At 44.0% G+C, this 27,415-nt stretch overlaps 2 protein-coding genes across 5 annotated transcripts in view; both read right to left on the minus strand.

Moving 5' to 3' along the window:
- The window catches only part of ltbp1 (latent transforming growth factor beta binding protein 1), a 167,653-nt gene that overhangs the window by 117,815 nt on the left and 22,423 nt on the right, over positions 1–27,415 (minus strand). For all 4 annotated transcript variants that reach the window (XM_080448614.1, XM_080448613.1, XM_080448615.1 and 1 more), the window contains exon 4: positions 14,935–15,086. In XM_080448614.1, the coding sequence (XP_080304740.1) occupies positions 14,935–15,086 (152 nt within the window). The remainder of the gene's footprint in view (positions 1–14,934; positions 15,087–27,415) is intronic.
- LOC308099994 (choline-phosphate cytidylyltransferase A-like) lies at positions 20,008–21,060 on the minus strand (the record flags this gene model as incomplete). The annotated part of the gene is made up of 1 exon (XM_080448895.1): positions 20,008–21,060. The coding sequence occupies one exon, from the start codon at positions 21,058–21,060 to the stop codon at positions 20,008–20,010; it is 1,053 nt and encodes a 350-aa protein (XP_080305021.1).

Genomic DNA, 27,415 nt, shown 5'->3' on the forward strand with positions numbered 1-27,415 from the left:
AGTAATTATGAAGTGTTTTGAGAAAATCATTGTCAGTCTATTGAAGGCAGCGGTTGGTTGTTCATTGGATACTTTTCAGTTTGCTTACAGGAGTAACAGGTGTATAGAGGATACAGTTTTGGCCTTGGATTAATTTCTTTTGAAACACTTGGAAAATAACAAAGCTTATGCACGCCTTCTTCTTGCAGATTTTAGCTCAGCATTTAATACAATACAGTCACATCTCTTAATTAAGAGGTTGAGGGACCATAATGTCCATCCCCTTATCATCAGGTGGTATTATTCCTTTTTAACTGAACGTACTCAAAGGGTCAGTGTGAATGGTACTTTGTCAGAGCCCAGAACCTTAAGTACTGGAGCACCTCAGGGCTGCGTTAGCTCACCGGTCCTTTTTACTTTGTACACAAATGAGTGTAGAAGTGGGAACCCGAATAATTACATCATAAAATTCTCGGATGATACTGCCATCTTATCCCTACTGGATAAGGATAGAGATTTAGCTGACTATTTTTTAGAGGTACAGAGGTTTGTAAAATGGTGTGATGACAACCACCTTGTTCTTGACGTTAGGAAGACACAGGAGATGGTGTTCGACCCCATGAGCATTGGTGACCACAGGCCCGTGGTCATTCATGACTCGACCATCTCACAGGTTTCTTCATATAAATACTTGGGCATTTTTAACTCACTAACCTGGAATACACGTGGACAGTCTCTGTAGTAAACTACAATGTTTTACATGGAAAGTTTGAACTTCTGCCTTCTGGTAGAGGGTACAGTGAACCAAAGTGGAAGTATATTGGTTTAAAAAATCGTTTGTACCAGCATCAACTCAAATGTTGAACGAGGCTCTGAAACAGCACTGACTGAGAGATTTGATTGATCACTATTTGTGCACTTGTGTAATGTTGTGTCCCCCCTCTGGATGTATTTCTACTATGTCTTTTGTCATTGATGTCTTGTGTGTGGCTGCAGCAGGGGTGAAAGCCCAAGACAAATTTCCCTTGTGGACAATAAAGTTTACCTTGACCTTGATGGGACCCCCCCCCTTCCTACCAGACTACAGAACCCCTTTGAAAAAGCAAGGACTGTCCCTTTTTCTTCCATTCTGGTTGATTTGAGGGCATGTCAGCAGATGACAAGCCAACAGGTGCCTCTAATTAGCCTCTGATTGGCCCTGGTATCACTTGAATGGTTCACAGGGTGCAGAAGGCAGTGTGAAACACTATACGTTGAAAACTAACATGGGCAACCCTCCTGCCATCCCCAAAGTACCAAAATATTATTTACATGTAAAATTGCATTTACTGTTCATGGCACCATTAGGTGTAAAGACCACAAGATCAACATTCCCACCCCAATTGTATAGTTCCAAACCATGTGACTTCAATTCCATGCTTAGGTTCTGTGTTGCTAAGTTGCTTAGAGCGTGTGATTGTATTACGGAGATTAGTGGGGTAAGGGCAAAAATATATGCCTCCTCTCAGCATCCAACACTGCTGCTTTTCACTCTGAGTCTGAACAAACATTTTCCACTTCTGTGTCTCTCCTTCTAATCAGTGATTGACACCAGCTGCTGACTGGTGTAAAAATGTAGACCTGTCCACTTAAAGCCCAATCGGGGACATTTTAGTGGGGGAGGGGTGGAAGCGTAGTTGTATTCACCTAGCCTGTGGTGGACATAAATCATCCACCATGAAAATGTGTCCTGGGCTTTATTGTAAAGGCAAAAGCAAATTAACAGGTAGAACACATGAGTCCTGCAACAGATTTTAAAACACAAGTACGGTGTGTAGTCAAAGAGGGCAGGGAGCTCTACTACTATTAGCTGATAAGATGAGAGGGTGTATTATCCCACGTGTGTGACCACCACTGATGAGCTGGTATAGAGACATCTTATTTGCTGGATTCTACTCAAACCGACTGTTCATGGCACCATTAGGTGTTAAGACCACAAGATCAACATTCTCACCCCAACTGTATAGTCCCAAACCATGTGCCTTGTCAAGTGGTCCCCAATCAACTGGTGTGTATTCTGAAAAATGTCCCCAAAAGTTGCCTAAACAAACGCTTGTATTCCAGGGAGAGGGGCAAAAAAAGTAGACCTGTCCACTTAAGACCGATTGGGGACACTTTAGTGGGGGGAAGGAAAACAAATCTGGATTTCTTTGCTTTCACTCAATTTAGAAATGTGATTTTGGACTCGAAGTCTGTGTTGATGTCCATAAATGAATCTCTTGCCATAATTAAATTACGCAAACTTTTCTCATTTGCATAATTTGCATACAATATGTACTAATTGGGCCAAAACCAGGAAATATTATATAATATATTTTTGCTTGTAGTGAATTCAGGAAGATGATCATTAATCATTCATCTAGATCCATGTCTAATGTCCATTTAAAAGTGTCAGAATATGAATTATTTCAAAAATAAACTCATAATGCCGACCCTGAATGTTGCGTAATACGTAAACAATGTTTTTATGAGCACCTGCCAACATTCTCAATGGCAAATCCTGGACAAATACACTTCGTGCATATCGGATACTTCTTTCCAATACGTGGACATGGCACGTGAGCACCCTACTGGTAGACTCTGGGTGGACTGCCTGGTTTGTCCTACCTTTATTGCACTGCGTTTACTTTGTGCAGAGAGAGAGGGATACTTCCTCCTACAGCAACACTGCCTCAAGCAGATGGTCCTGTACTTCTTTGCTGCTGGGCACCATAAGTATGCATGGTACATCACCTGGTACCTCAAGATGGTGCAAAATCTTCCACATGAGGCCAAGCAGGATCTTTTAGCTGGGGCTCATGTCTGCCGCCACTCTGACGGTGGAACTGCTGTACCTGCTGACCAGTTTGGTGAGCAGACTTACATTAAACAAGGGAAAGGACAAGGTGGTTTGAAAGGCCTCTCAACCAATGAACAACAAGTTGCAGTGTGGATCAATTCCTTATTTGTTCCCATCTTTCCCAGATAGTGGAAGAAATGTACACAAGTCAGGAAACGGCAGATAATCCAGAGGAGGAATATGCACATGTGGAAGGAAAGGAGAATCAGAGTTGTGGGAAACATGAGGAGAAAGGTGAGAGACACAGAGAGCTGGATCAATGGGATTGTGTTAAAATCATGGAGGAGTTCCAGAAACACTCTCATCCCTTGAAAGATAATCAGAAAGTCCTGTACAACATTGTGAATGGACAGGTGGCTCAAAACTCTGTGAATGCGTAGAATGCTCTTCAGATTGGTGAACAGCAGAGCCATGACTTTGTAGCGTCTCTTCCAGAAGGCTTCCATAACACTATTGAGAAGAGAGTACCATGGAGGTGATGAAGAAAGCCGTCACTGGCAAGGCAGTTTATGACATGGAGGTCCTTTGCTCGACTCTTAGTCGTAGGCATAGCAGTGTGGCATAGATTTGAAAGATGTCTTTGATCATGAGCTCAGCCCTGTTCCACCATCACTGATCGATGAATATGGTTGCCTGAGATAGGGTGCTCTACCACATTGTCTGGCCTGTGGCAGGTACAATTGGGGACATTGCCTCTAGCATTAAATCACGCCTCAACAAAGCCTACACTGCAGTTGGAACTGATGAGATATTTGTCATCTTTGACCATTAAAGTGATGAGCTGTGATGAAGAGCGCATCAAACAAGATGCAGCTATCATGCCTTCTTTGCACATATGACCTCACTGCTGATAAGATCCTGTTGTGAATAACATGGACTGCATCGTAAACCATGAGGAGGCTGACATCACCCTCATTAGCTACGTGCTGCAAGCTGCTGGAGCAGGGGCACATACCATACAAATCTTAAGTGATGACACAGATGTATTTGTCCTGTTAGTGTGCTGGGTTTGGAAGGCCAATGTTCATTCTGCAGTGCAATGGGATGGCACCATCCTGAACATAAATGCCACTGTCAGGGCATTGGGCGAGAAATGCCAGGGTCTCCTGGGGATGCATGCCCTGTCAGGATGTGCTGTATCCTACGCCTGTGGAAAGGGCAAGGTATCTGCCCTGAGAGTACTCCTGGGAAGTGGCATGCCTGGTCTGAATACAGTGCATGGGGAACCTAATGCCACTCACAGTGATCTAAAAGATACAGGTACAGAGTTACACTGTTTGGGATGAAGAAGGCCAAGAGTATGAATACTGTTCACTACCAGGACTATAGACAGAGGGGGAAAAAACACCAGAGCCTCCAACTGATGCTGCACATAATGCATGCTCATCTCCAGGTTATATTGTGTGTGAGGTTCTAAATTAACTTCTGAGATAAGTGTGAGGTTCTAAATTTACTTAATGAATGTATTGCTGTTTCTAGTATTTGGTGATTTATTATTAGCTAATATCATACATTATGTTAATGGTTGGAATGTCACAATCTACATGTTTTTACCTTTCAAATGAGCATGAGTTGTGAAGAAGAACAGACACTACCATTAGCAGAAAAAATACAACAGTTCTGAGGCAGTTGATTCACCCTCTTGTCCTGCTACATATCACCCTTTAATTTGCACTTAAGTGAAGATGTTTTATTTTTTGTTAATAAAAAAGTTAAATGGTGCTATTGAAAATTATGCTGTTAATGTTATTTTTTTTACTGATCAATGTTGAGAATTGTTTTTACAGTGTGGACTTGTTTAGTGCTTTGGAGACATACTGTGCTGTCAAAAGCCTAAATAAGAAAGACACTTTTATTTTGAAAGCAAGACTGAGAGAGACAGTCTTGCTTTCAAAATGCTCATTTGAACATTTTCATGGTGGATGATTGATGTCCACCACAGGCTGGGTGAATACAACTACGCTTCCACCCCTCCCCCACTAAAATGTCCCCGATTGGGCTTTAAGTGGACAGGTCTACATTTTTACACCAGTCAGCAGCTGGTGTCAATCACTGATTAGAAGGAGAGACACTGAAGTGGAAAATGTTTGTTCAGAGTGAAAAGCACCAGTGTTGGATGCTGAGAGGATTCTTGAAGATGGATGGATGGATGGATGGATGGATGGATGGAATCAAAGATTGAAGCTGGGAAGACTGGACCTTATCAAGCCATCGAGGGGAATGCCACTGGTGCGATAAGTGTTTCTTTTAGTGTGTATTATGTCTTTGCTTAATTCTACTGCTGTTGCTTATGTATGATGCTAATGCTGGAACACATATCACTGCTATAATTTATGATATTTGATTGAAAACGCATATAGGCTTAATACAGTTAATGCTCTTGATGAATGTTTATTTTGTTAATATGACCAGATTATGTGAAAGTACTGTGATAGTACATTGATTCATAACTTAATTTTGAGTGATTGAATTTGATTGTTTGTACATTCCCTCTGTTGGCTAAGCCATGTTTCAAGTTTGGGCAGAAGATTCATATACAATCCCAGAAAAGTTGACACATACTGTATGTGACTACATGGAACTTGTATTTGGGGGAGAGATCGCCCTCTTGTCATCAATGAGTAGGCCTCATGTTACCCAAAGTTGTATTTTAACCACAATCCACATCCATGTCAAACTGTCCCTATTTTAGGCTAATGAACAGTAGTTTAAGTAATGAGTCTAGCTGATAATGTTATTTATACAAAGGAAGAACAAGCATCCAAAGAGCAACATACTATTAGCTCAGCAATTGTATTTTAAAAAATGTCCCCAAAAGTTGCCTAACAAACGCAGCTGCATGTGTGCACATTTTTTCATTTTTGTTGTTGTAGGCTTAAAGGGATATTTCACTTTAAAAAAAAAAAAACTTTTGGTCATTTTAGCGTCTACTCAGGCTTTTGTGAGCCCCCCAGACCGTTTTTAAGTTGCTTGATTAAGTATTTAGATATTTGATATTCATTTTATCAGCCACGCCCCCTTCCTATACAAACCCATTATAACTTCAAACTCAATTTTTAACATGTTAGATTCATCAAAAACACCCGTCCTTGGTTCTGGTGACTCACCCTGCCCTCCTAATACGCGAGGGGGCCGTGTTTTTTCGATTACTTTTTTCATTTATTTAATTTAATTTTTTTATTGTATTAATTTTTTTTCATTTTCCAAAAAAAATATTAAAAATAAATGAAAAAAGGTATCGAAAAAACACGGCCCCCTCACGTTTTAGGAGGGCAGGGTGAGTCACCAGAACCAAGGACGGGTGTTTTTGATGAATCTAACGTGTTAAAAATGTAGTTTGAAGTTATAATGGGTTTGTATAGGAAGGGGGCGTGGCTGATAAAATGAATATCAAATATCTAAATACTGAATCAAGCAACTTAAAAACTGTCTGGGGGGCTCACAAAAGCCTGAGTAGATGATAAAATGACCCAAAGTTTTTTTGAAAGTGAAATATCCCTTTAAGGGCCATTCCCACTGAGCACTATAACTATAAAGATAACTATAACTCTATTGTTCACCATTGTATTTTTTTTTATAGTTGGTGTGAACACTGCCATCCACTTGACTTAAAAAACAAATTTTAAAACTATACTTTTTATAGTTATAGTTATAGTGCTCAGTGGGAATGGCCCTTTAGAGTGGAGGAGAGAGTATCCCAATAATAATGTGCTTAGTTCACAGGATTAGAAGTAAGGTAGCACCCAAGTATTTCTGTGATTACTTTAAAGGAGGAGTTCACCCAAAAAATGACTTATTTTCCATCAATTGCACACCCCATGAAGCCTTGAATTCATGGATTTATTTTGGTTTTTGTGGCATTCCTAAGACAATAATTTGATGACCGGGTGTGTATCCGGTAGGAGACACAAATAATCTACTTTGTGTCTCCTACCGGATACATTAGCCAGTAGGAGAAGGGAATCAAATGATTAGCTTAGGAATGCCACAAAAACAAAAATAAATCCATGGATTCAAGGCTTCATGGGGTGTGCAATTGATAGAAAATAAGTAATTTTTTGGGTGAACTACTCCTTTAACAAGGTTAGTGATACTCACAGGCATTTCACCTACTGATTTTAAGCCCTACACATTTGACAACAATCTGGGAAAAACATCTTTCATATACTCGGCAGCAGTTCAGTGGAAAGATTTATCTTACAGCCTCAAATTGACCAGTTCCTTTCACAAATTATTGTGAAATTTGCATTAAAGAGATGGCTGGCCATTAACATGAATTAATTTTAAATGAAGCACTTCAATGTATTTTTTAAAAACGAAAAAATATTAGTTTTATTTTTGATTTTGTGTTTTCTGTTACCGTCTTAGTTTTGTATTTGTTAGGTTTTCTGCTAGCTAATTTCTGCCTGGCAACCGGGACACAGGAAGTCAACAGAAATACATTTTATGATTGCAACTTTTCACACTTTCACTAGGGGGCAATGTAGAGCACACACTCCTGAGGTGGTTTGGGGGCGGGGTTATACACAAAACATACACAAAAACCTTAAAAATAAGGACCTTTGGGGACAATTGTAATTTTAAGTGCTAAGGCCCTTTTGGAGCATGGGGAATATGATAACAATTAAATATAAGGATTTCCCTTTGGGGACGGTAAATTTCGTCCCCGATTGTCAAGTGGTCCCCAATCAACTGGTGTGTATTCTGAAAAATGTCCCCAAAAGTTGCCTAAACAAACACACCCACACACACACACACACACACACACACACACACACACACACACAAGTGTGTGATATACAGCAGAGGAACCCTTGATGGGGATAAGGCCCTACACTAGATGTATCTTCTAAGACCATACAGTAGATGTATCTTCTAAGACCATACAGTAGATGTATCTTCTAAGACCATACAGTAGATGTATCTTCTAAGACCGTACACATACAGTAGGCAATATTGTTTTGGATGGCTGGGGAAGACTCGGCCTGTGATTGGCTGAGATGGGAGGAGGAAAGGAGCGCTTGTTTTGCTTCACGTGACTAACGTTCCTCAGGCGGCGCACTCGTTGGCGCTTGTGGCCGTCGGCTACTCGCCGCGGGCACTCGCTCACCTAGCGGTTTACTCGGTGCGCGGCTCATGAGTCTCTCGGCGCACCTGCCGTGCCGTTAACTGATTTAAGGACATTGAGGTAACAAAAACAAATGCTCCTTTTTCCCCATCCCTCCTGGGGTAAACAATATAGTCTACAGTAGATGTATCTTTTAAGACCCTGGTAAATGTATCACAGTAGATATATCGCAACACACTGTGTGAGCTTATAGATCAGCTATTTTCAGCACCATTGTACCGTGCTGAAATATAAATCAGGCTTTGTGGTGTCTGTGTGTGCTGGTTCCAAAACCTTTTAGCTCGAGGACCAAAAGAGACATTTTCTGTCTCTCCGGGAACCACACTAGTGAAAATAGCCGATCTACACGTAGACATGCGATGGGTTGTGAGCTTTTAGATCTGCTGTTTTTACTACATCTTAAAAATGTGGGTCAGCGGAAATACTTTGTGGTAGTACACTGGGCCACCACAACATCCAGATGGTGTTAGATTATTATGTACTGTAGTTGCAGATCTGGCTTTCATTTGGCAAGATGTCACCTAATTTCAACGTGCCGTGAAAAAAAAACTATACTTCTTTCGCTACCGGGCAACTAAATTGACCCTCGACCTCCCAGGTCTTTTCAGCATTTAAGTTTTGCAGTCCCCAAATCTTAATTTAAACCGTCATATTCTTCTAATTGACCATAATTAACACGGCGACCATTTTGCACATACATCAAACGTGGGGGGGGGGGAGTGGACAACTCCCACCGCCCCAGACTGTGATGTAAAATCAAATATGTGTTGCTATGTTAATACGGCCAATACTAATGTCTTTGAGGCCTTTTGGGTTCAGCATCGTGTCACATAGGATCAAATCAGTTTGAAAGTAGTTTGGGCTCAGGATGGGGGTGTTGTTCCTGGGGGATTCTATAGCTCTTTTCCTCGATGGGAATCAATACTGTATGTTTGCTGACAGGTAGCATAGACATCGGGGGGTTGGGGGGGGGGGTCTTCCTCAAACTCTCCACCACATGGAGATCTTGAGAGGAATACGCAGCTTTTTCTGACAGCTCTTCCCCGAGCACCATGTTCTACACAACCCTTAACTACTTTGACACGGCTCTGAGCAGCGAGTCCCTGGCCACAGCAGTGATAAAACATGTCCGCCTGAAACCCCTGAAAACCTCCCTCCTTCCCCTCACTTTCTTCTTCGCCTCTGTAAGTGCGCTGGACCATTTTGCCGCGGTGCCGTCGGGGCATGCTGTGGTTCTGCCCGAGCATATGGAGGGGGAGTCGGGAGAGCGTCGCAGACAGAACACAGACATCAATCAACATGGAGGAGTGGGGACGTCGGGGGACGCTATAGCTGGTGATGGAGGGACGGACTGGGAACGCACAGGCTGAAACGTCTTGGAAGGGAGGGGGGGGGGGGGGTGACGACGGCTGAACTTTAGAAGACAGGAGGGTCTTTCTTGGGCTTTTCCGGTGACCCTCGAGAGGTCCGAGTCCCGGTGCAAAGCGTGTCGGAGGTTCACCGTATAGCAGCACAGATAAATGGACCAAACTTGTGTCTCTGGTTGTTTCGTCTGTGTGGGAGAGCTGAGGGATGGCCGAGGGTACATAAGACGCAGAATGGCTTTCCCAGATGTGAGGCACCATAGCTCGCTGCTGACAGGCCGTCTGTCGCGTGGGACAGAGTTGACAGGAGTTTCTGCGGGCTCGCTGATTTGAGGAGCGCAAACATTCTCTGCTGTCTGTCTGTCTGTCTGCTCGCTCTACGCTCTACCAAGCAGGGCATCATGACGACACAGACCGCTCTGCAGCATGCTGGGCTCAAACCAACTGTGACATCCTCTGTAATTTAGGCTTGGGCACTATATCCACTACTAGCTACTGCACTGTAAGCTTTTTACAGAGCAGAATGGCTTCCTTATACTGTAGGTTGTTTGAGGTGCATCTTTTGGATGTCTCTAAACACTTAAGCCCTATATACTTTGTTGTCCGATGAATAGCAGATCTAAAGTACAAGCTCACAGTCACAGCACATCGCAATTAGGGTTGGGATCCTTTAGGATTTGAATGATTCCGAGTCCTTAACGATTCCCTTTAAAGATTCTTATATTTTTTCAAATGGACCCTTATAGGCCTGTAACTCTGAGAGTGGGTCCATTTGGTTCCATTTGTACACTGGTACAATGCCACCTGTATTGTTATTGTATAGAAGACGTGAAGTCCACATACCAGCTCTGATAAACTGGTTCCAGGAATGATTCCAAGCGTGATGGAACCGATTCCGGTTCCTCAATGTTGGATCCGGTTCTTACGGTTCCTCCGGTTCTGGATCCCAACCCTAATCGTGAGTGTCATATAATGAAGTATAAAATATAAGGACATGCCCAAAATAGGGACGCCAGCTTGAAAGCGGTTATTTAAACCGAACAAATTACTTATTTTCTATCAATTACACACCCCATGAATTCATGGAGATTTTTTTTTATTTTGTCGCATTCGTAAGCCAATAATTTGATGACCGGCGGAGTCTCCGGTAGGACACTCAATGGAGACTCTTTGAGTCGGTTATCAAATTATTGGCTTAGGACAAAAACTGAATTCAAGGCGTCATGGGGTGAGTAATCGATATAAATATTTTTTTTGGGGGGTGAACTATCCCTTTAATGTCTCTGTGTTCTGTTACAGTACATGCATGTTTGCAACATTCTTCCTGTGTTTCTCTCCTCTTCCTATTTTGACTCCCCCCTTCCCCCTCCCCCCTCCCACAGCCCCAGCCCCAGCCCCAACCCCAGCCTGCAGTCAGTTATGTCTGGGCATTCCCCCGGTGGTTACCTCCTGCTAGCGGAATCAAAGTGGACCGGGGGAGTTATTTGTAGCTCTGGGTCACTGTGGCTTGGTCTGGGTCTATTTGAGAAAACAGCAGTGCAGCCACAATGGCCCCTGAGAGAGAGCGGGAACGGTACACAGACATGCTCCCTGAGACCTGAAGAGACTTTATGTCTGTAGACCTCTCCATTAATAACCCCAAAATCGGTATGGTGAGGACAGAACCACTCAGTTCCAAAGTCTGCAAATTCCTCGAAAAACATTTACTTAGGAACAGACGCACACTGATAAATCTGACATTGGAATTGGGGCTTGTAATTATCACTAGCCACCAGCCAGTAACTGGCTGGTGGCTAATAATCTGCACAACTTTACAAGTAATTTTGGCAGGCAGCCAACGTACTGTATAGAAAGTTGTCAGAAACTTTGAAGCTACTACTAGCTACTACTGTGCCCTGGTTGGGATCAAAAGATTGACATTCTTTGCCAATGGAGCCCGGTCACGCAAAACGGAGTGCCATATTGCTTGAGGGTGTGGAGGGAATATGCAGCTTATCACGTGCGCTAACCATAAATACAGTACATATCATGAAATAGGGAAGTAATAAATTGAAAATCTCTGAGTCAATCCACCGGCAGGCCGCCGGCCGAGGCCTATTCATGGCTTTGAGTTGCAGAAGCCATTTAACCATTCGGATGCACTGTACAAAGTAAATGGAAGATAATTTGTCTTCCGTGGCGAGGGTTATTGAGTGGGTGAGAGCCTTAAACGGGGGTTAGATAACAGGTATTCATAGGCTGCACCGCAGACGGCCTCCTGCTATTCATATCCATGCGAGCCACTTGTTCCATCAATTGAGGGGTTCTTCATTGGATGACACTGTTTATCGCCTTTACTGACTCTGTCATTTCATTCCTTCTTTTCTCTCCCCACACACACACACACACACACACACACACACACACACACACACACACACACACACACACACACACACACACACACACACACACACACACACACACACACACACACACACACACACACACACACGCACGCACACTCTGGCTTTATCTGAAATTGCCCTCTGAAAATGAGGCTAATAATTCATTTTCGACAGGCCCGCGCAGCAGGTAATGCTTAAGTCTTTATGCCATTACCGCTGGGGCTGCAATTTGAACAAATCCAATTGCTGCCCAACTTCAAGCTTCACATTCTCTCCACACCCTTGCAGCATTACAGCAGATGTGATGTGGTGTGTGTGCGTGCGTGTGCGTGTGCCTGTGTGTGTGCGTGCGTTGTGTGAGAGAGAGAGCATTTGGAGCGGGGTGGGAGGTTGCCTGTGAGGAACAATTACCCACTTCTTTATCCATTGTCATGGCAGACCAAGTGAAGAAAAAGGGGATCGGAATGGATTTAACATGCACAGTAAAGTCTGTCCGGAGGCAACGGAGCCAAAATGTAACATATGTTCATGGAAGGAAGGGGGGTACTTCTTATCTACATACCAACTTTTTTTTTCTCCCGTATTTATCCGCATCTCTCTGAAAGCTTGACTCAGATAACACTAGAAGCCGATCTGATGCTCTAATTGGACCCTCAGATGTTGAAATGGTTTGGTTTTGCCCACCAGGAACTTTGTTCAGGAGTGTTATAAAAACAAACTTCTGTGTCTCCAACCACCCCCCGCACACTCGCACGCATGCACACACAGGGATAACATCAGCACAACCTGCCCTCCCTGCCTCCCCCTAATTAACCAGCAGGTGTTCCTCTTTCATTCTGTTGACGTGAGCATACAACAGGACAGAGACGTTCAAATGGGACCTGTGCGCTTGTGTGTGTGTGTGTGTGTGTGTGTGTGTGTGTGTGTGTGTGTGTGTGTGTGTGTGTGTGTGTGTGTGTGTGTGTGTGTGTGTGTGTGTGTGCGTGTGTGTGTGTGTGTGTGTGTGTGTGTGTGTGTGTGTGGGGGGGGGTGTGTGTGTGTGTGTGTGTGTGTGTGTAAAGGTGAGGCGAGGTGACGCGCCATTCTGTGGCATGGCGCTGAAGTCTCCCTGGCTTGCATGTATGTAATGTGAGAAAGGGGTTGCCGCCCTAGCCCACAGTGTTAAAATAATGACAGGCTGGCATAAAGTAGCACAGCCACTACCGAGTCTGTTTGGCAGTGATTAATGGTCGGCGGCGATCAATCAAGCAGCCCTGAAAAGAACAAACAGCCACTGGTTTAATTGGCTCCCTCGGAATCCGCCGACACTGGCCAATGTCAAAGCTCATGGCCATTCGGCTCGAAGACAGCACAATGGCAGGAGAGAGCGTGTGAGAACTGTGAGTGTGTGTGAGACGAGAAAGAAAAGAGATCGAGAGAGAGAACAGACGGACATACAGACAGATGGAGAGAGATATACAAAAATGGTGAAAGAGAAGGAGGGGGGAGCAGGAAAGTGAAACTTTCCAGAACTAACAGCAGAACTAACAGCAGATTAGTTATCCCAGACTCTAACTCTCTACTGAGCGCCCCCACCCCACGTCTTCCCTATACTCTCCTTTTCCCGCGCCAGCCAGCACAGCCATGCCTGGGACAGCTCAGGGATCTTAATATGGAGCTGACGACATTTTTATTTTAAGGAATTAAAATCATTTTCAGAATAACATCTTTAACACGTTTGGGGACTTCGCCTGGCACATAAGTTTGACAGTTGGCAACATTCTGGAATGCCTTCAGAGTTACAAAATCATCACTTAGTAAATATCAGCTGATGTGGGAACAGTGGCTTTGACTCTTGACTGGGTTCAGTTCACTCCTAGAAGAACTCCTACACAGACTTTCTGTTTCTCAGCTTCGTTTGGCATCCACTTTCTAAGGAATGACTTTTCTAAAAACACACCTGGGCCTGAGCTCATTAAAGAGATACCTTGACATTTGGATTTGGTGTTGTTTTTCTGAACCAGGTTCACCGTCAACTTGTCAACTAGTGTGAAAACTTTCTGCTTGAGCTTCTCAGCTAACAGAAGATGACCTATTGGCCTATTAGGGGCGGCCATAGCTGAGTGGTTGGTTGAGCCCCTGGTTGTCCCAGGTTCGATTCCAGGCCAGGTCAGCAATGTGTTGATGTGTGTCCCTGAGCAAGACTCTTAACTCCTAATTGCGCCGTAGAATGGCTGCTCACTGCTCCTAGTTGTTATAGGATGGGTAAATGCAGAGGACAAATTTCACGTATAAGCAAATATACATTGACAAAAAAACAAAGGAGTGGGGACTATTCTATTCTATTAGGCACCTAAATGACAGTCAATGAGCTTACTTGGAGGTCATTTCAATTAACACATTGGGTGCCAGAGGTTTATTAAAATATTATATGTTGAGTGCCTGCATTCCTTCCATCCACTTGCGTTATACGTTTCGTGCTGTAGAAGCCCCGACGCGGAAGTGCATGTAAACAAAGCGTGCGTGCGAGACGGCGGAGGGTCCCGACTAACGCCTGGAACAATAATATTTCCAACGCGATCCTCCATTGCAGCGTGATCGCCGATCGAAAACGGCTCGTTTCCACCACGTTAAAAAGAAATGGAGATATTAAACTTTTAGTCAAGGAGATAACATTGAAAACGCCGACCGGAAGGATTTTTGACATGGAGCCACATCCAGCCTCTTCTTCTCAGAAACTCCTTGGGTGATGTCAAAGTTTTGTTTTAGCGCCCCACGTGGGCCACTCGTATAAAAATTGAATTGGGTCAAAAACGGTCCGGACCGTTTTCGGCACTTCTCGTTTGGATCCTCAAAAACGGTCCGGACCGTTTATGGCACTCGATGTGTTAAGAGAGCAAAAAATGGCTAAAATGTGTTTTGATGCGTTTTACATAGCCTAGCTGACATTTTCGAGTCGACACAGAAGGCATTAGCAAGTGTTATGTCAGACTTTCGCATCTCCTCCTCACAACACAATACACATCGAAAGTTGCCATTTAACCACATGAACACTAGCGTCCCTATTCAGGGATAGGCTTACATTCGGCGAAAACAGCCGACCTACAATCTGTGAGCTTGTAGATCGTCTCTTTTCGGTGAAGAGATTTGGTGTAAAGGGGGGAAACGTATATAGGGTTTAAATGGTCAAGAAAGTCAGATTTGTTGGGTGGTACTCACCGTGGATGGGGTTGTGGCTCACTGTAAAGGGGATCGGTCTCTCAGGCTGTGGCTGGAGATGGGTCTGGGTGTGTGTGGTGTGTGAGTGGTAATATTTGGGCTTTAGGACGTACTGCTGGTTCTGACCGGGATGTATTGGTATGGGTCGAATCCTGGAAGGGAAAAAGGAAGGCATTTAGTTGTTTTCCCTTACACTAAATAGAAATAGTTATATAAACAGTACAGAGGCGATTACACAAAGTCAAAAGATCAGCATGATGTTATTGATGACTTTGCATTCAGGTAACTGCCAAAGTAAAGTGAACAGAGCAGAAGAGCAGGTGCTTTCACACATGTCTGGTCCCTTAGACAATGAAGTAATTAACATCCCACCATGCTTTGTGTAAAAATGCTGGGCACGCAATTACAGTCAGAGCGGAACCATTAACTACTAATGGCAGCTGATTAGCACATGCAAATCGATTGTGACGTATGTGTATTGGCATGAGAAGGTAGAAAGAAGAAAAGGTACAGTAACTCTTGATCAATGAGTCAAGTGTCCTCCTCCACAAGAACTTGCTGCACAACTTTTAATGAACAGAAGTTTAATTAATTAAATGTAGTTAAATTTGGGCATGGGTTTAATTAATGCCTTTTAGTTAAGTTTGTGTTTAAGACTGGAATAAGGATCTGGGGAGAACGTGCCAGCGGAACTAGTGACAACTGGAGTATCCCTAGCACAGTATGGTTATGCGTGAACACGTTAATGTGAATTATGGGGAATTGGCATAACAACTAAAATTGGGATTATTATTATTTATTTTTTTTAAAGATAAAGAAAAGTCTTAAACTGAGGATGAGGTTGCAACAAACCATCCAAAACAAGCTTGCTGTACAGCCTCTACCATACACTCTGCTAAGCCTCACTCAGCCCAAATGAAAAGGGACTTGTTTATACTGTACCACAGGAAGAAAAGTCTGGTCATTTGGTGCCGGGGACAATTGAGCGATATTGCTAGAGACAGCGCTCGTAAGATTTTTTTTCATACTGCATAATCATATCAAACTGTCAGCCACCACACTGGAAACCACAAAGACAGGTTTGGGTCGCAGGCAATAGAGGACAACGGATAAAAATAATTTTCCTTTTGAGAGAGACAGAGAGAGAGAGCGAGAGCAAAAGGAGAGAGAGGGAGAGAGGGGTAGCACAATATGGGTGGCGTCGAGAGCCGTCGCTAAATGGTTTAAAGGGGCAAAGGGGTAGAGTGACAACAGTGGTGCTTATCAGAGAGCGCTGCAGAGTGAGGCTGGAGCCCCTAGTTAGACAAAGAGCAGATGAGAAGTCAAAACACTGCAATTCAATTCAATCTTATTTCAGCTCACTGGCTAAGAGGCTTTCTTCAGCTGCTGACTGTTGTGTGCACCCAGTGATAAGGACTGCACAAACGCGTGCACGCACACACACGCACACGCACACACACACACACACACACACACACACACACACACACACACACACACACACACACACACACAGTAGGTCTCAGTGGACCCACCCCTTGTTGTGGTCCCCTGACTTCCCTCCCTCCCAGTGTGTACATTCCCTCTGCTGCGCTGTAGTCCCTGCAGTAATTACAACTGGGTCCTGTACCCAGCATGCCAGTGAGTCTCTCACCACCACTACAGCCTTTTGGACATAATTCACAGAAAGATAGAAAGAACTGAGAGAAGGATCAGGAGGACTGAGAAAAAAAAGTCAGTTGACAAAAGCCAGTTAGTGTCAAAGGCTGCACTACGTTGACCCTCTCCTTTTTCCATCTCTGTTCCAAATCCTATCTGCCTCTCTTCTCAATTTAAAGCCCTGCCGTTTTCTACAAGCTCACGCGCTGTGAGCTTGTAGATCGGCTATTTTCGGTGCACGACACCGACGCACACCTATAAATCACCCTTTAGACAGAGGGACTTCAAGGGCCTGATGTAGATTGTATCTTTGTTTCATCCCAAAGGGAACGTATGGGGGCATGAGGGTGGTCAGAATGAGCTAACAGCAACCTTTCTGTCTGTCTGAGAGGTTCTTTCTTTCCTCCTTCCTTTCTTCCGTCCAGATACACATTGATGTCGTGTGACCGACAGCACACTGACAGCGCTGTGATGATCATAATGTGCTGAACTGATGCCTCTTCACTGTTATAGTGTGACAACAGATACACTCACTGTAGCAGCAGTCTAACAGACTATCATATGATATGTGGGACATAATGAATGGCTGGTACTCATTTGGCCCCCAGTTCAGCTACTGTTTGCCTGTCTATATGTGATGGCAGCTAGATAAGTGTGCCTGGGCCGACACAACTGATTTCCTAATGTATTGTCGTACGAAAACAAATTATGCATTTTAGACTTAACCCATTAAAACCGGGAAAGCATCTGTGTCATTTTACATCATTTTGCATCACAATCTTTTAACCACTTTAACCATAATTTTATACTTTGGCTGATCAAAAATAGCAGATCTACAAGCTCATAGCGTGACGCGCTATGAGCTTGTATATCGTGAGCATTTGTGCAAATCTTTGGATATATATATATTTTTAAAGCAAAGTTGTTCTACTAAAATCTTTGCTTCTGGGGGTCCCTGGAACAAAATATTTTGAGATGGGGGTCCGCGGCCAAATACATATAATTTTGGGGGTCCTTGACGTGAAAAAGTTTGAGAACCACTGACATAGAGACATACATTTTTCGGAAAACATTTGTCTTATGGGCAGTCCTTTACTTTTCAATAGTTGTTGTGGCCCAGATCTAATCATCTGGCTACTGAGAGACTATAATTCTTCTATAATATTGTATAATGACATTGTTGCAGGAAGTTATCATATCATTGACAGTGGCATTTTCCCACACAGGGTCAGAAGAAGGGGATAAAAAGGATGGAGTCTTTCTGGCGGAATCTATGAACAACAGAGAATGGCCAAATGCCAGGCAAATGAAAGGCAGGAAACAACATAGTGGCAGAAGGGAGGGACACAAAAAGAGAACACAAACAAACAGAGTACAGAGTGGATATACAAAGATAGAAGGAAAAAACATGAAGAGATAAAGGTCTCATGTGTTAAACAGAAATGTACTGTATATAATACAAAGACAGCCAGCCAGACAGCCAGCCAGCCAGCCAGACAGAGCGATAGATTGATCGCTCGATCGCTCGATCGCTCGATAGATAGATAGATAGATAGATAGATAGATAGATAGATAGATAGATAGATAGATAGACAGACAGACAGACAGACAGACAGACAGACAGACAGACAGACAGACAGACAGACAGACAGACAGACAGACAGACAGACAGACAGACAGACAGACAGACAGACAGACAGACAGACAGACAGACAGACAGACAGACAGACAGACAGACAGACAGACAGACAGACAGACAGACAGACAGACAGACAGACAGACAGACAGACAGACAGACAGACAGACAGACAGACAGACAGACAGACAGACAGACAGACAGACAGACAGACAGACAGACAGACAGACAGACAGACAGACAGACAGACAGACAGACAGACAGACAGACAGACAGACAGACAGACAGACAGATAGATAGATAGATAGATAGATAGATAGATAGATAGATAAAGTCCTTACATATCTCTCACATATCTCTTTTCACCCGTGCCTGTCTCCAAATGTCCTGGGGTGATCTAATTTGTGGCTTCTGCCTAGCTGAAAAGCCTGCCTGTTCTAATGTGTTTGAACAAAACAGAAACATATTGCAGCCCTCAGGTCACATCTTAAGCCTCCTAGGAGAGCCAGTAAAAAAAAAAAAACATAGACGAGACGACACAGAAACGTGGCCTTTATTGGGAAGGAAAGGAAGTCAAACCAGTTTTGCAAACCCAGTTCAATCCCTGGTAACTGTCAGCGAACTGCCACACAGTAGAGAATGTGTTTTCTTCATAGGGACAGGGTATATCTGTGCCCCGATGTCTCTGACAGGCTCTCTCTGGTTTCATTTGGTTGGAGTTCACAACGAAGGGAGAAGGGCTTGGTGTGCGTCAAGCCCAAAATCACGTAATCGACATTGAGAAGTGATCCATCCGTGCCTGTTTTATTTGAAAGTTAGTCAAGACCCAGATCAAGGCCCACTTCCACAACGTACAGTGAAAAGAAGTTTGAAATGAATATCTCCATCAACAAATCTGGGGGGCTTACCATGTACTTGAGATGCTGTGACCCTGACCTGTGATCTTTGTCACACCACCGTATGTCCCTGGAGATACTCAGTGTCTCCTCTATATAAATACCTACCCAACTGTACAGTAAAGCATAACTACCATCTTCATAATGACGTTTGTCTAGGTGCCCAGATTGTGCCCGAATATGGAGAGAGAACCATATATAGAGATCCCTGACATCAGCACATCAGTGTCTTAAGGCAACGGTTAACATCTGTGCAGAATGCTGTAGTTAGTCAACAGCTTCTTTTCTCTTTTTGGGACGGGTAAATGGGTGAGCAGAGCTCAATGAGATTTGCTGTAGTGGCTGTGGTAAGATGTAAAGAGACAGGTTTGACTGAGTAATGCTTAACGCATGCTGTCACAAAACAGCGTCGCTTACAACAGCTGATCCTCAAGCTCACGATTGGCTAGCTTCGGCAACCGACACCACCGTGCACCTTATACTGTATATCACAATTGGCATTTAAGTAGACGGTGGATGGTTGGACATCACAAACGTAAAGTTACTTGGGGCAAAAATGTGTCTCGGTCCAGACTAAGACACATCTTTAGATCTGGACTGAGTATATCGAGAGCTGTTCCAATGATGAACGTAAAACTTGCCGTTGTATATCGCGGAGGACCCTGGGGTAAAGTGGTTGGATCAGCAGTTCTCCAAATATATGCTGTATATATACTAAATCCACCAATCTGATTCCAGTCTGGATTGGCCCAAGATCCGACTTGGGCTGTCAGTCTGAATACCTGTCGCCCCAGTGACTGCCGGTTGACTGACTTGACTAACAGCACCGCACGCCAGGGATCAGGGTGAGGGGGACATACAACAAAGACGCCCTAGTCTTGATCATCGTCGTCGTCCTCGCTGAAGGGGTAGCCCCGAGCCTCGCCGTGGCGAAGTGGTGCGCTTCTTACGGACAGGACTGCTGTCGGGGCTCTGTCTGGGGCTGATGGCCTGTAGCATGCGGCCCTTTCCCTCCCTCAACATGTGCTTCAGAGCTCCCTCAGGGCCAAACATCTGCAGGAAGTTGCCAATGAACTCTCTGGACTTCTCCTCCCACTTCTGGAAGAGGTCAATACTTTTCTCCTCAAACTTCTGGACTAACTCTTTGCTCTTCTCCTCCACGTCCCGCACCTTCCTCTTCACCCTGTCTACACGATCCTGCAAGTTGTACTTCTTCTCGTTGATGTAGCTGACGTTGAGATCCTTGGGGGTGTATCCCCTCTGTAGGTTGCGTCTCGCAAACACGTCGTAGTCGCGGACGATGCGTGCGATGATGTCAGAGGTGGAGATGCCTTCCGTTCGTTGGGTGGGAGCGAACATGCCAGCATCCTTAATGTGCTTGTAGACGTCGTCACTTCCTGCCGAGGAGTAAGGGATGTCATCGTGGGCCACAAAGTCGATCCGGTGCTTGGCGAGGAACTTTGGCGTCAGGGTCCAAGGAGCGTTTCTCACCACCTCGTCCACAAAGCGGCAGTGGCTGACCGATTCGTAGCGCTCATCCTCGTTCATCACCGTGAAGCCCTTGTACTTGTGGGTCAGATCGTCACTGCACACTCCAACTATGAGATGTGTGTTTGGAAAGAGGCATTTAGCCTGCATAAGAGCTCTGGCATGGCCGGAATGGAAGATATCGAAGATGCCGTCAGCATAAACCCGCACTGGCCTGTCAGGGGGGGTTCCTTTCTTTGCCTCATCCATGCTGACTCTCAGATAGGGTTCCTTAGCTGGCTCCAGCTCGTCTGCAAAAGGTGCAGGGTGCTTCAGAGTCACAGTGTATCTGGGGACCTTGACGGGCCTCTTGCACTCCTCTGCCTCGCCACTGGAGCTCTCCTCTCTCCTCCTCTTCCTGGATGACAGGAGACTACAGGAGCTCACTCCCTCCATTGTCCTCTCCATTCAGCTGCAACAGTGCAACCACTTGAGCAGATGTTCAATGTTGACTATTGTTCTCGCGTTATAGTATATATATCTCTCAATAAATGACGCAAATCTCTGCGTGCGCCCACGTGTGTGTGTGTGTGTACAGTATCTGTCCTTCATGTATATCGAGAGAGCTTTTCCAATGATGAACGTAAAACCTGCCGTTGTATATCGCGGAGGACCCTGGGGTAAAGTGGTCGGATCAGCAGTTCTCCAAAAATATACTGTATATATACTAAATCCACAAATCTCCATGTATGTACATCCTGGTAACATCAATATGACATCATTACGCACATCTCTGTGTGCGTGTATGTATTTGTTCTTCGCGTATCCCGAGACTGACGACTTGAAACTGGGCGTGTGTAGATCGCAGAGGGCCCCACGCAGCCCTCGCATCTAGAGTTCGGACCGCTACGCAGCCCTCACACCTACGTCGCACCACCGATCTGACTGATATGCCCATATATGGAGATATCTGGTCTGTCAGTCCTTGTCCCTTTTATGCCCATATATGGAGATCTCTGTATCTGTACTTGTCCCTTTTATGCCCATATATGCAGCTGACTGATTTATTTGCACCTGATGCCATGACTACACATTTAGGTTAGACAACACACTCAAAATATTTGGGCGTAGCTGAATTGCGAACTCCTTATATGGTTATGGCTGAGTCATGGTGACTTCAGAGGTCTGCCCGCCCGCCAGCCAGCCAGCCGGTCCTTCCTTTTAAGCCAATTTTAATATAGGATACATACTATAATTTACCTTATCGATTCGTAGAAAAGTGACACCATGTCAGCACTATAACATCTGCAACGCCGGGCAAGCTTTATTACAAGTTGCTTGTAAAAAATAAGACTAAAACTGTCAAAACCATCTTTCTACTAATTGTTCAAAGGAGGGAGACAGTTGCACAAAGTACTGCAGAGCTCCAGTATGTTGTTAAGCTCTTCCACATGCTCCTGTTTAGCCCATTGACTTTGGCGAGACAGCACACAGCTTTTACCAAACCGGCTCCAACACTGAGGAGAGGATTATATCAATTCACCTTCTGAGATTAACTGATGTAACCTTTTGCTGGGAATAATCTTTTAGACATTAAAGCCTTTCTTGGAATTGCTTTAGAAAACATGTCCAGAAGACCGTTTTGGTAAAAGTTTGGCATCAGCTAATCTCACTGGAAGCAGCTTCAGGAAAAAGATAAATTGCCGTCTTTGTTTTCTGCAACTAGCTGATGCAATCATTGGACAGATGTTTGCTGAGTTTGGATGTGACCATGGTGCATGTCAGTTATAATAGTGTATAAGGGTGCGTAGTGCACTGTACCACACATTTATGGTGGCCACAACTATTGAGAGAGTTACGACAATTCCATAAATGAAGAATATTCATATAATATTCAGTATTCAATCATTTATTGCCAAAACTTGCTGATTTGACTTGTTTAAATATTCATTTGGAATATGAACTTTAAGTTGGTCCCCCCCCCCTCTCTTTCTCACTCTCGCTGATCAACCTCTGGTCTGTCATTATAGGCAAAGATTTCCCAAAAAAATCGAATAGTGAAAATTGCAGATCTACAAGCTCACATTGTAACATGTTGTGAGCTTGTAGATCAGCTATTTTTGCTATTCGTCTTAAAATGACGAAGTGCATACCGTAGGGCTTAAGAGGTTAACCCTAAACTTTCTTGTTCAGGTGTAAAGGCATGGTTGTGGTACAGAAAGAAGATAAAGAAGAGAAGAAACTGTATGAAATCACAGAACTTAGAAAAAGAGGGAAAATACATTTTACGACCGACCTCATGCTTTTACCAGACTTCGAAATAAAATGCTCATTAAGAATGTGTAACGGAGGGCTACTGTACTCGTTAAAAAGCTCTCTGTGAGATCACACCAGAAAGACAGAGAAGCACGGTGAACGATGGCCGGCCTTGAGACTGTACCAAAACAAAGCAGGGTTGAAAGCCTCACATTAATAATTTGCAGGACAAATGATTTCCCTATAGCAAAGAGGGTGTGAAAGAAAGAGAGAGAGAGAGAGAGAGAGAGAGAGAGAGAGAGAGAGAGAGAGAGAGAGAGAGAGAGAGAGAGAGAGAGAGAGAGGGAAGCTTGATGGGCGTCTGCCATTTTCCTCTTTTCCCTCCTTTGGATGTGGTTTTCCTGCTGGTGAAGAGTTGAGGAGTGAGGAATGCTAGTGTGGAATGAACGGTCTGGCCAACTGGCAGGAGGCAGTGAGCATCTCGTAGACGACATCCATCACACAGGAGATTTGTCATGTTAGCCCCTTGATTTAGGAGACCACTGGTTCTTGGGCCTGACCTGTCCCTCGCCACCACCCTCTCTCTCCCTGCGGTACACACTGGCTAATCAATGCACAACCGGCCCTGAGCTTTTTCTGCAACACTCGACAGAAGCTTGGACACCGACGAGCTAACCCACCCAAATGGAACCTCTGCTCTGCTGCGTTTCTCCAGCCTGGGCTTTAGAAGCGGCGACCGGGGTTGTATTTCAGGACAATGCTAACAGTCTTGGGGAACTTAAAGACTTCAGCACCTGTGTGTGCATGACTGTGTTTCAAGACATCTCCTCCACTCATACAGTAAAAGGAACAGCATATTCAAAAACATTACAGTGTTTTGCAGTAGGGAGAGTTGAGTATAGCTTTAATTAAAGTAAACTAGACCGGGCACCCATCTACTTGGGAACGATGCAAGCCAGGAACGATGCAAATTGGGAATGCATGCCCCACCTGGTTGTACAAGCCCAGTGTACCCATTTGTGTGTGTGTGCCTTTTGTGCCCATATATACAGTTTGGAGATCACTGTATCTTTCTGCCTGTGTCCCTTTTATGCCCATACACAGAGATCTCTGTATCTGTGTGTCCTTGTAACCTTTTATGCCCATATATGGAGATCCCTGATGTCATCAGTATATGCCCATATATGGGCATGCCCATATAAAGTCATACAGTACAGTACGTCATCGATTTGTCATTGACAACTTATGTTATAGATGAATGGCATCACAGGCTTGCCACATGAAGCCTAACATCCACATGAGTCTAATTTGAAATATGGAGTGTGTCATCAAACATTATGTACTGTTTATTGTAACGCTAACTGTGGCTTGACAAAACAGTATTGCGCTGAGTCACTATGTGGTATACCAGTAGCGAGAAAAGAGGCTCCTCAACTTGGAATGGGAACACACAATGATAAATCATAGGCTGATGTATGCTACAAAAGGTACAAACTATACTCTATTTGTTGCAGTACTGTACAGTAGCTTTCTGGCTCTCGGGCAGCGCTTCTTCCACATGAAACGATGACTCACTTCAGCAAAGGACTCTGTTATAAAGCATGCCCCTTTTCAGGGTTTCCCCCCATTCCTCTGCACAGCATCTGTCTTCTACTGGGCCTTTTGCCAGCAGGTAAAGAGGGGTCCACAGTGAAACAGGCTCAGTGTGAGGTCTGCATTTAATGGCTCATTAAAGACCACAATAAAGGGACTGCAGCATCGCTCAGGAGCCGCAGACACGCTAGGAAAATGGTTCAGCATTGTCAAAATTAAAAGAGATGGCAGGGGGGCTTAACATGTTCGACAACCATGTCTTTGACCAACTCTCTTTAACCAATGTTTAGATTTTTTTCCCTAATTGGGTGGTTCTGTCCCGTTATCATTTTGAACTTCCACAAGCTTGAATCCATTTGTATTTTACTTCAGGAGTGTGGCAAAAAATAGACAGCCAATCTATTTGTGCTTCTGATCCCTGAAGGCGATGGCTCGCGACAAAAATAACACTTAATCTGAATCTATCTATACTCCTCACTGTTTGCCCAGCTGTTAGCCCTGGGAACCACCAGGCAATCTTCCTCCTCTAATATTTAAAGTCCAAATGGTGGAACAGAGGGGTGTCACCGCCCAAAGTCTGGCTGAAGGCGTATTTTATATTCCTTATCTTCCCAAATAGGTTTCATATAGCGTATACCGTAGACTTATATTAACAAGAGACTAAATGCCCACATTCACTTGGGGTGCATGCACTGTGTTCTGATCATGCAGTATGACTTTATTAGTGATAAGCGGCTTATCTCTGCTTGGTTCCGGCCCAGGAATGGATAATGTTCCCACAGAGAGAGGGGAAGGGGACGAATCCAGGGGATTATCTGCTGTTAACCATGCCCAAAATCATTCATGATTACAGCATCTTTCACAAATACACCTATCCTGCAACCAAATTGAAAGAACTTAAGAAACTAAGATCCGACTAAGAATCCAGTCAAGATGTGAGTAAAAACTATATTTTTTATAAAGGAAGGGGGCTATTCTAGAAGCTCCGATCAATCTCCGCTCATGTCAACTATAAAATCCCTTAATACAGTAATCTCTTAAGTCATTCTCTATCACATCAGCGCAAAACAGCAGCACAATGATTAGCTATGTCTAATCTGCATTTAAGGTGAAGGGCAGGAACAGACTCAGAGAGAGAGAGGCTTTCGACGTCTTTACAAGGCATGACTGATACATTTCAAAGGCCAGGACGAATGGCCCATATATCCTTTTCCAAGAACAATTATTGCCTACAGAACACCGGGAGAGATTAAAAGGCCTCCCAACAATCCTGCGCTGGGAAACTGGAGAAGCGACAATCCATCTTAAGGGCAGCCTCTTTCCGCCTATACAAGGAAGTCTTAAGAAAGGCTTAGCGTGAGAAAGAGAGAGGGGGAGAGTTTTATTTATATATTTATATATATATTTATATATTTGCACAACACACACACACACACACACACACACACACACACACACACACACACACACACACACACACACACACACACACAGTATGTGTAAACGTATATATACTTTACTATATACACATGCGCGTGCATATATATACATGTGTGTGTGTGTGTGTGTGTGTGTGTGTGTGTGTGTGTGTGTGTGTGTGTGTGTGTGTGTGTGTGTGTGTGTGTGTGTGTGTGTGTGTGTGTGTGTGTGTGTGTGTGTGTGTGTGTGTGTGTATGGCATATACAGGCTTAGGATATATATATATATATTCTGTATTCTGTATATACTGTATATATGGAGAGACAGACAGACAGACAGACAGACAGACAGACAGACAGACAGACAGACAGACAGACAGACAGACAGACAGACAGACAGACAGACAGACAGACAGACAGACAGACAGACAGACATGCGACAAGAGCAATTCAGAAGGAAATGTGCTGCAATATACTGTAAGCGCAAATGTAAAATTCTTATCAGTGGGACAGTGAGGAGAATCCCTCCCCAGATAGCTAATGCAGGTTAAAGTTGACCACTGCCCAAGAGAGCTAATATTGACACAGGCGTCTGAAGAGACCCAGTAGATAGATGTGCAAACCAAGAACACTGTAGGATTCTAGAAGGTCATAGGAAGAGCAGGAGGGTTCCAGCGAAGTGTGAATGTTTAATTCATCAAAAGCACCTTAGCATTAACCCATAAAGACCTGAGGCCGATTCTACAAATGCCTTCTAAATCAGTGGTTCTCAAACCCCCAAATTGAAATATATCTGGCCCGCGGACTCCCAACTGAAAAATGTTTTGTGCCAGAGAGAGAAGATTTGTGTAAAATAATTCAAAATGATTCAACATTTTTCAAACACTTTCAAGATTTTTCAAAAACGTAAAAAAAATAGCAAAAATCTAAAATGACACAGATGCTTTTTCGGTCTTAATGGGTTAAGACAAGTAAGACGCGCGAACGCGGGAAGCGAACGCAATTTTTTTTAAATAAATATGAAAAAAAAAGATTTAAAAAAAAGTCACCAATAAAAAAATAAAAATAAAATACAAAAAAAATCTGCGTTAAAGGGAGCATCTTAGAAAAATACAAATTCACTAAAAAAAAACTTTGAATGTTTTTGAACAATTCAACAAAGTGTTTGAAGTGCCTGTTTCACCCACTTCCGGGGGGCGGAGCCAAAATCCGAGCCCGGAGTATTTGTTCGTAGACCCCCACTTAGGGGGGGTAGAAAAAGTTTCGGAGCGATTCGGGCACTTTTCATTTAACATGGGGTTTCAATGGGGAGTTTTTAGGAGCCTTCTCCGGGGCGTGGCTTCCGGGGGAAGGGGCGGGCTTAAACGCAACCTTGACAGGTGTGTTCAGTTTTCAAAGACCTTTCATTTGATGTATGGTACGTCTAAATTGGACATTTACTTATCTCAGAGGAGCTGCAGGCAGGCAGTGAACACAGACACACACGCACACACGCACACACACACACACACACACTCACAAGCCGAGCACGGTTTCATAGTAAGCTCCGGCGCGCC

Source organism: Gymnoscopelus braueri (genome assembly GCF_963280865.1).
Source record: "Gymnoscopelus braueri genome assembly, chromosome: 14".
Classification (NCBI taxonomy): domain Eukaryota; kingdom Metazoa; phylum Chordata; class Actinopteri; order Myctophiformes; family Myctophidae; genus Gymnoscopelus; species Gymnoscopelus braueri.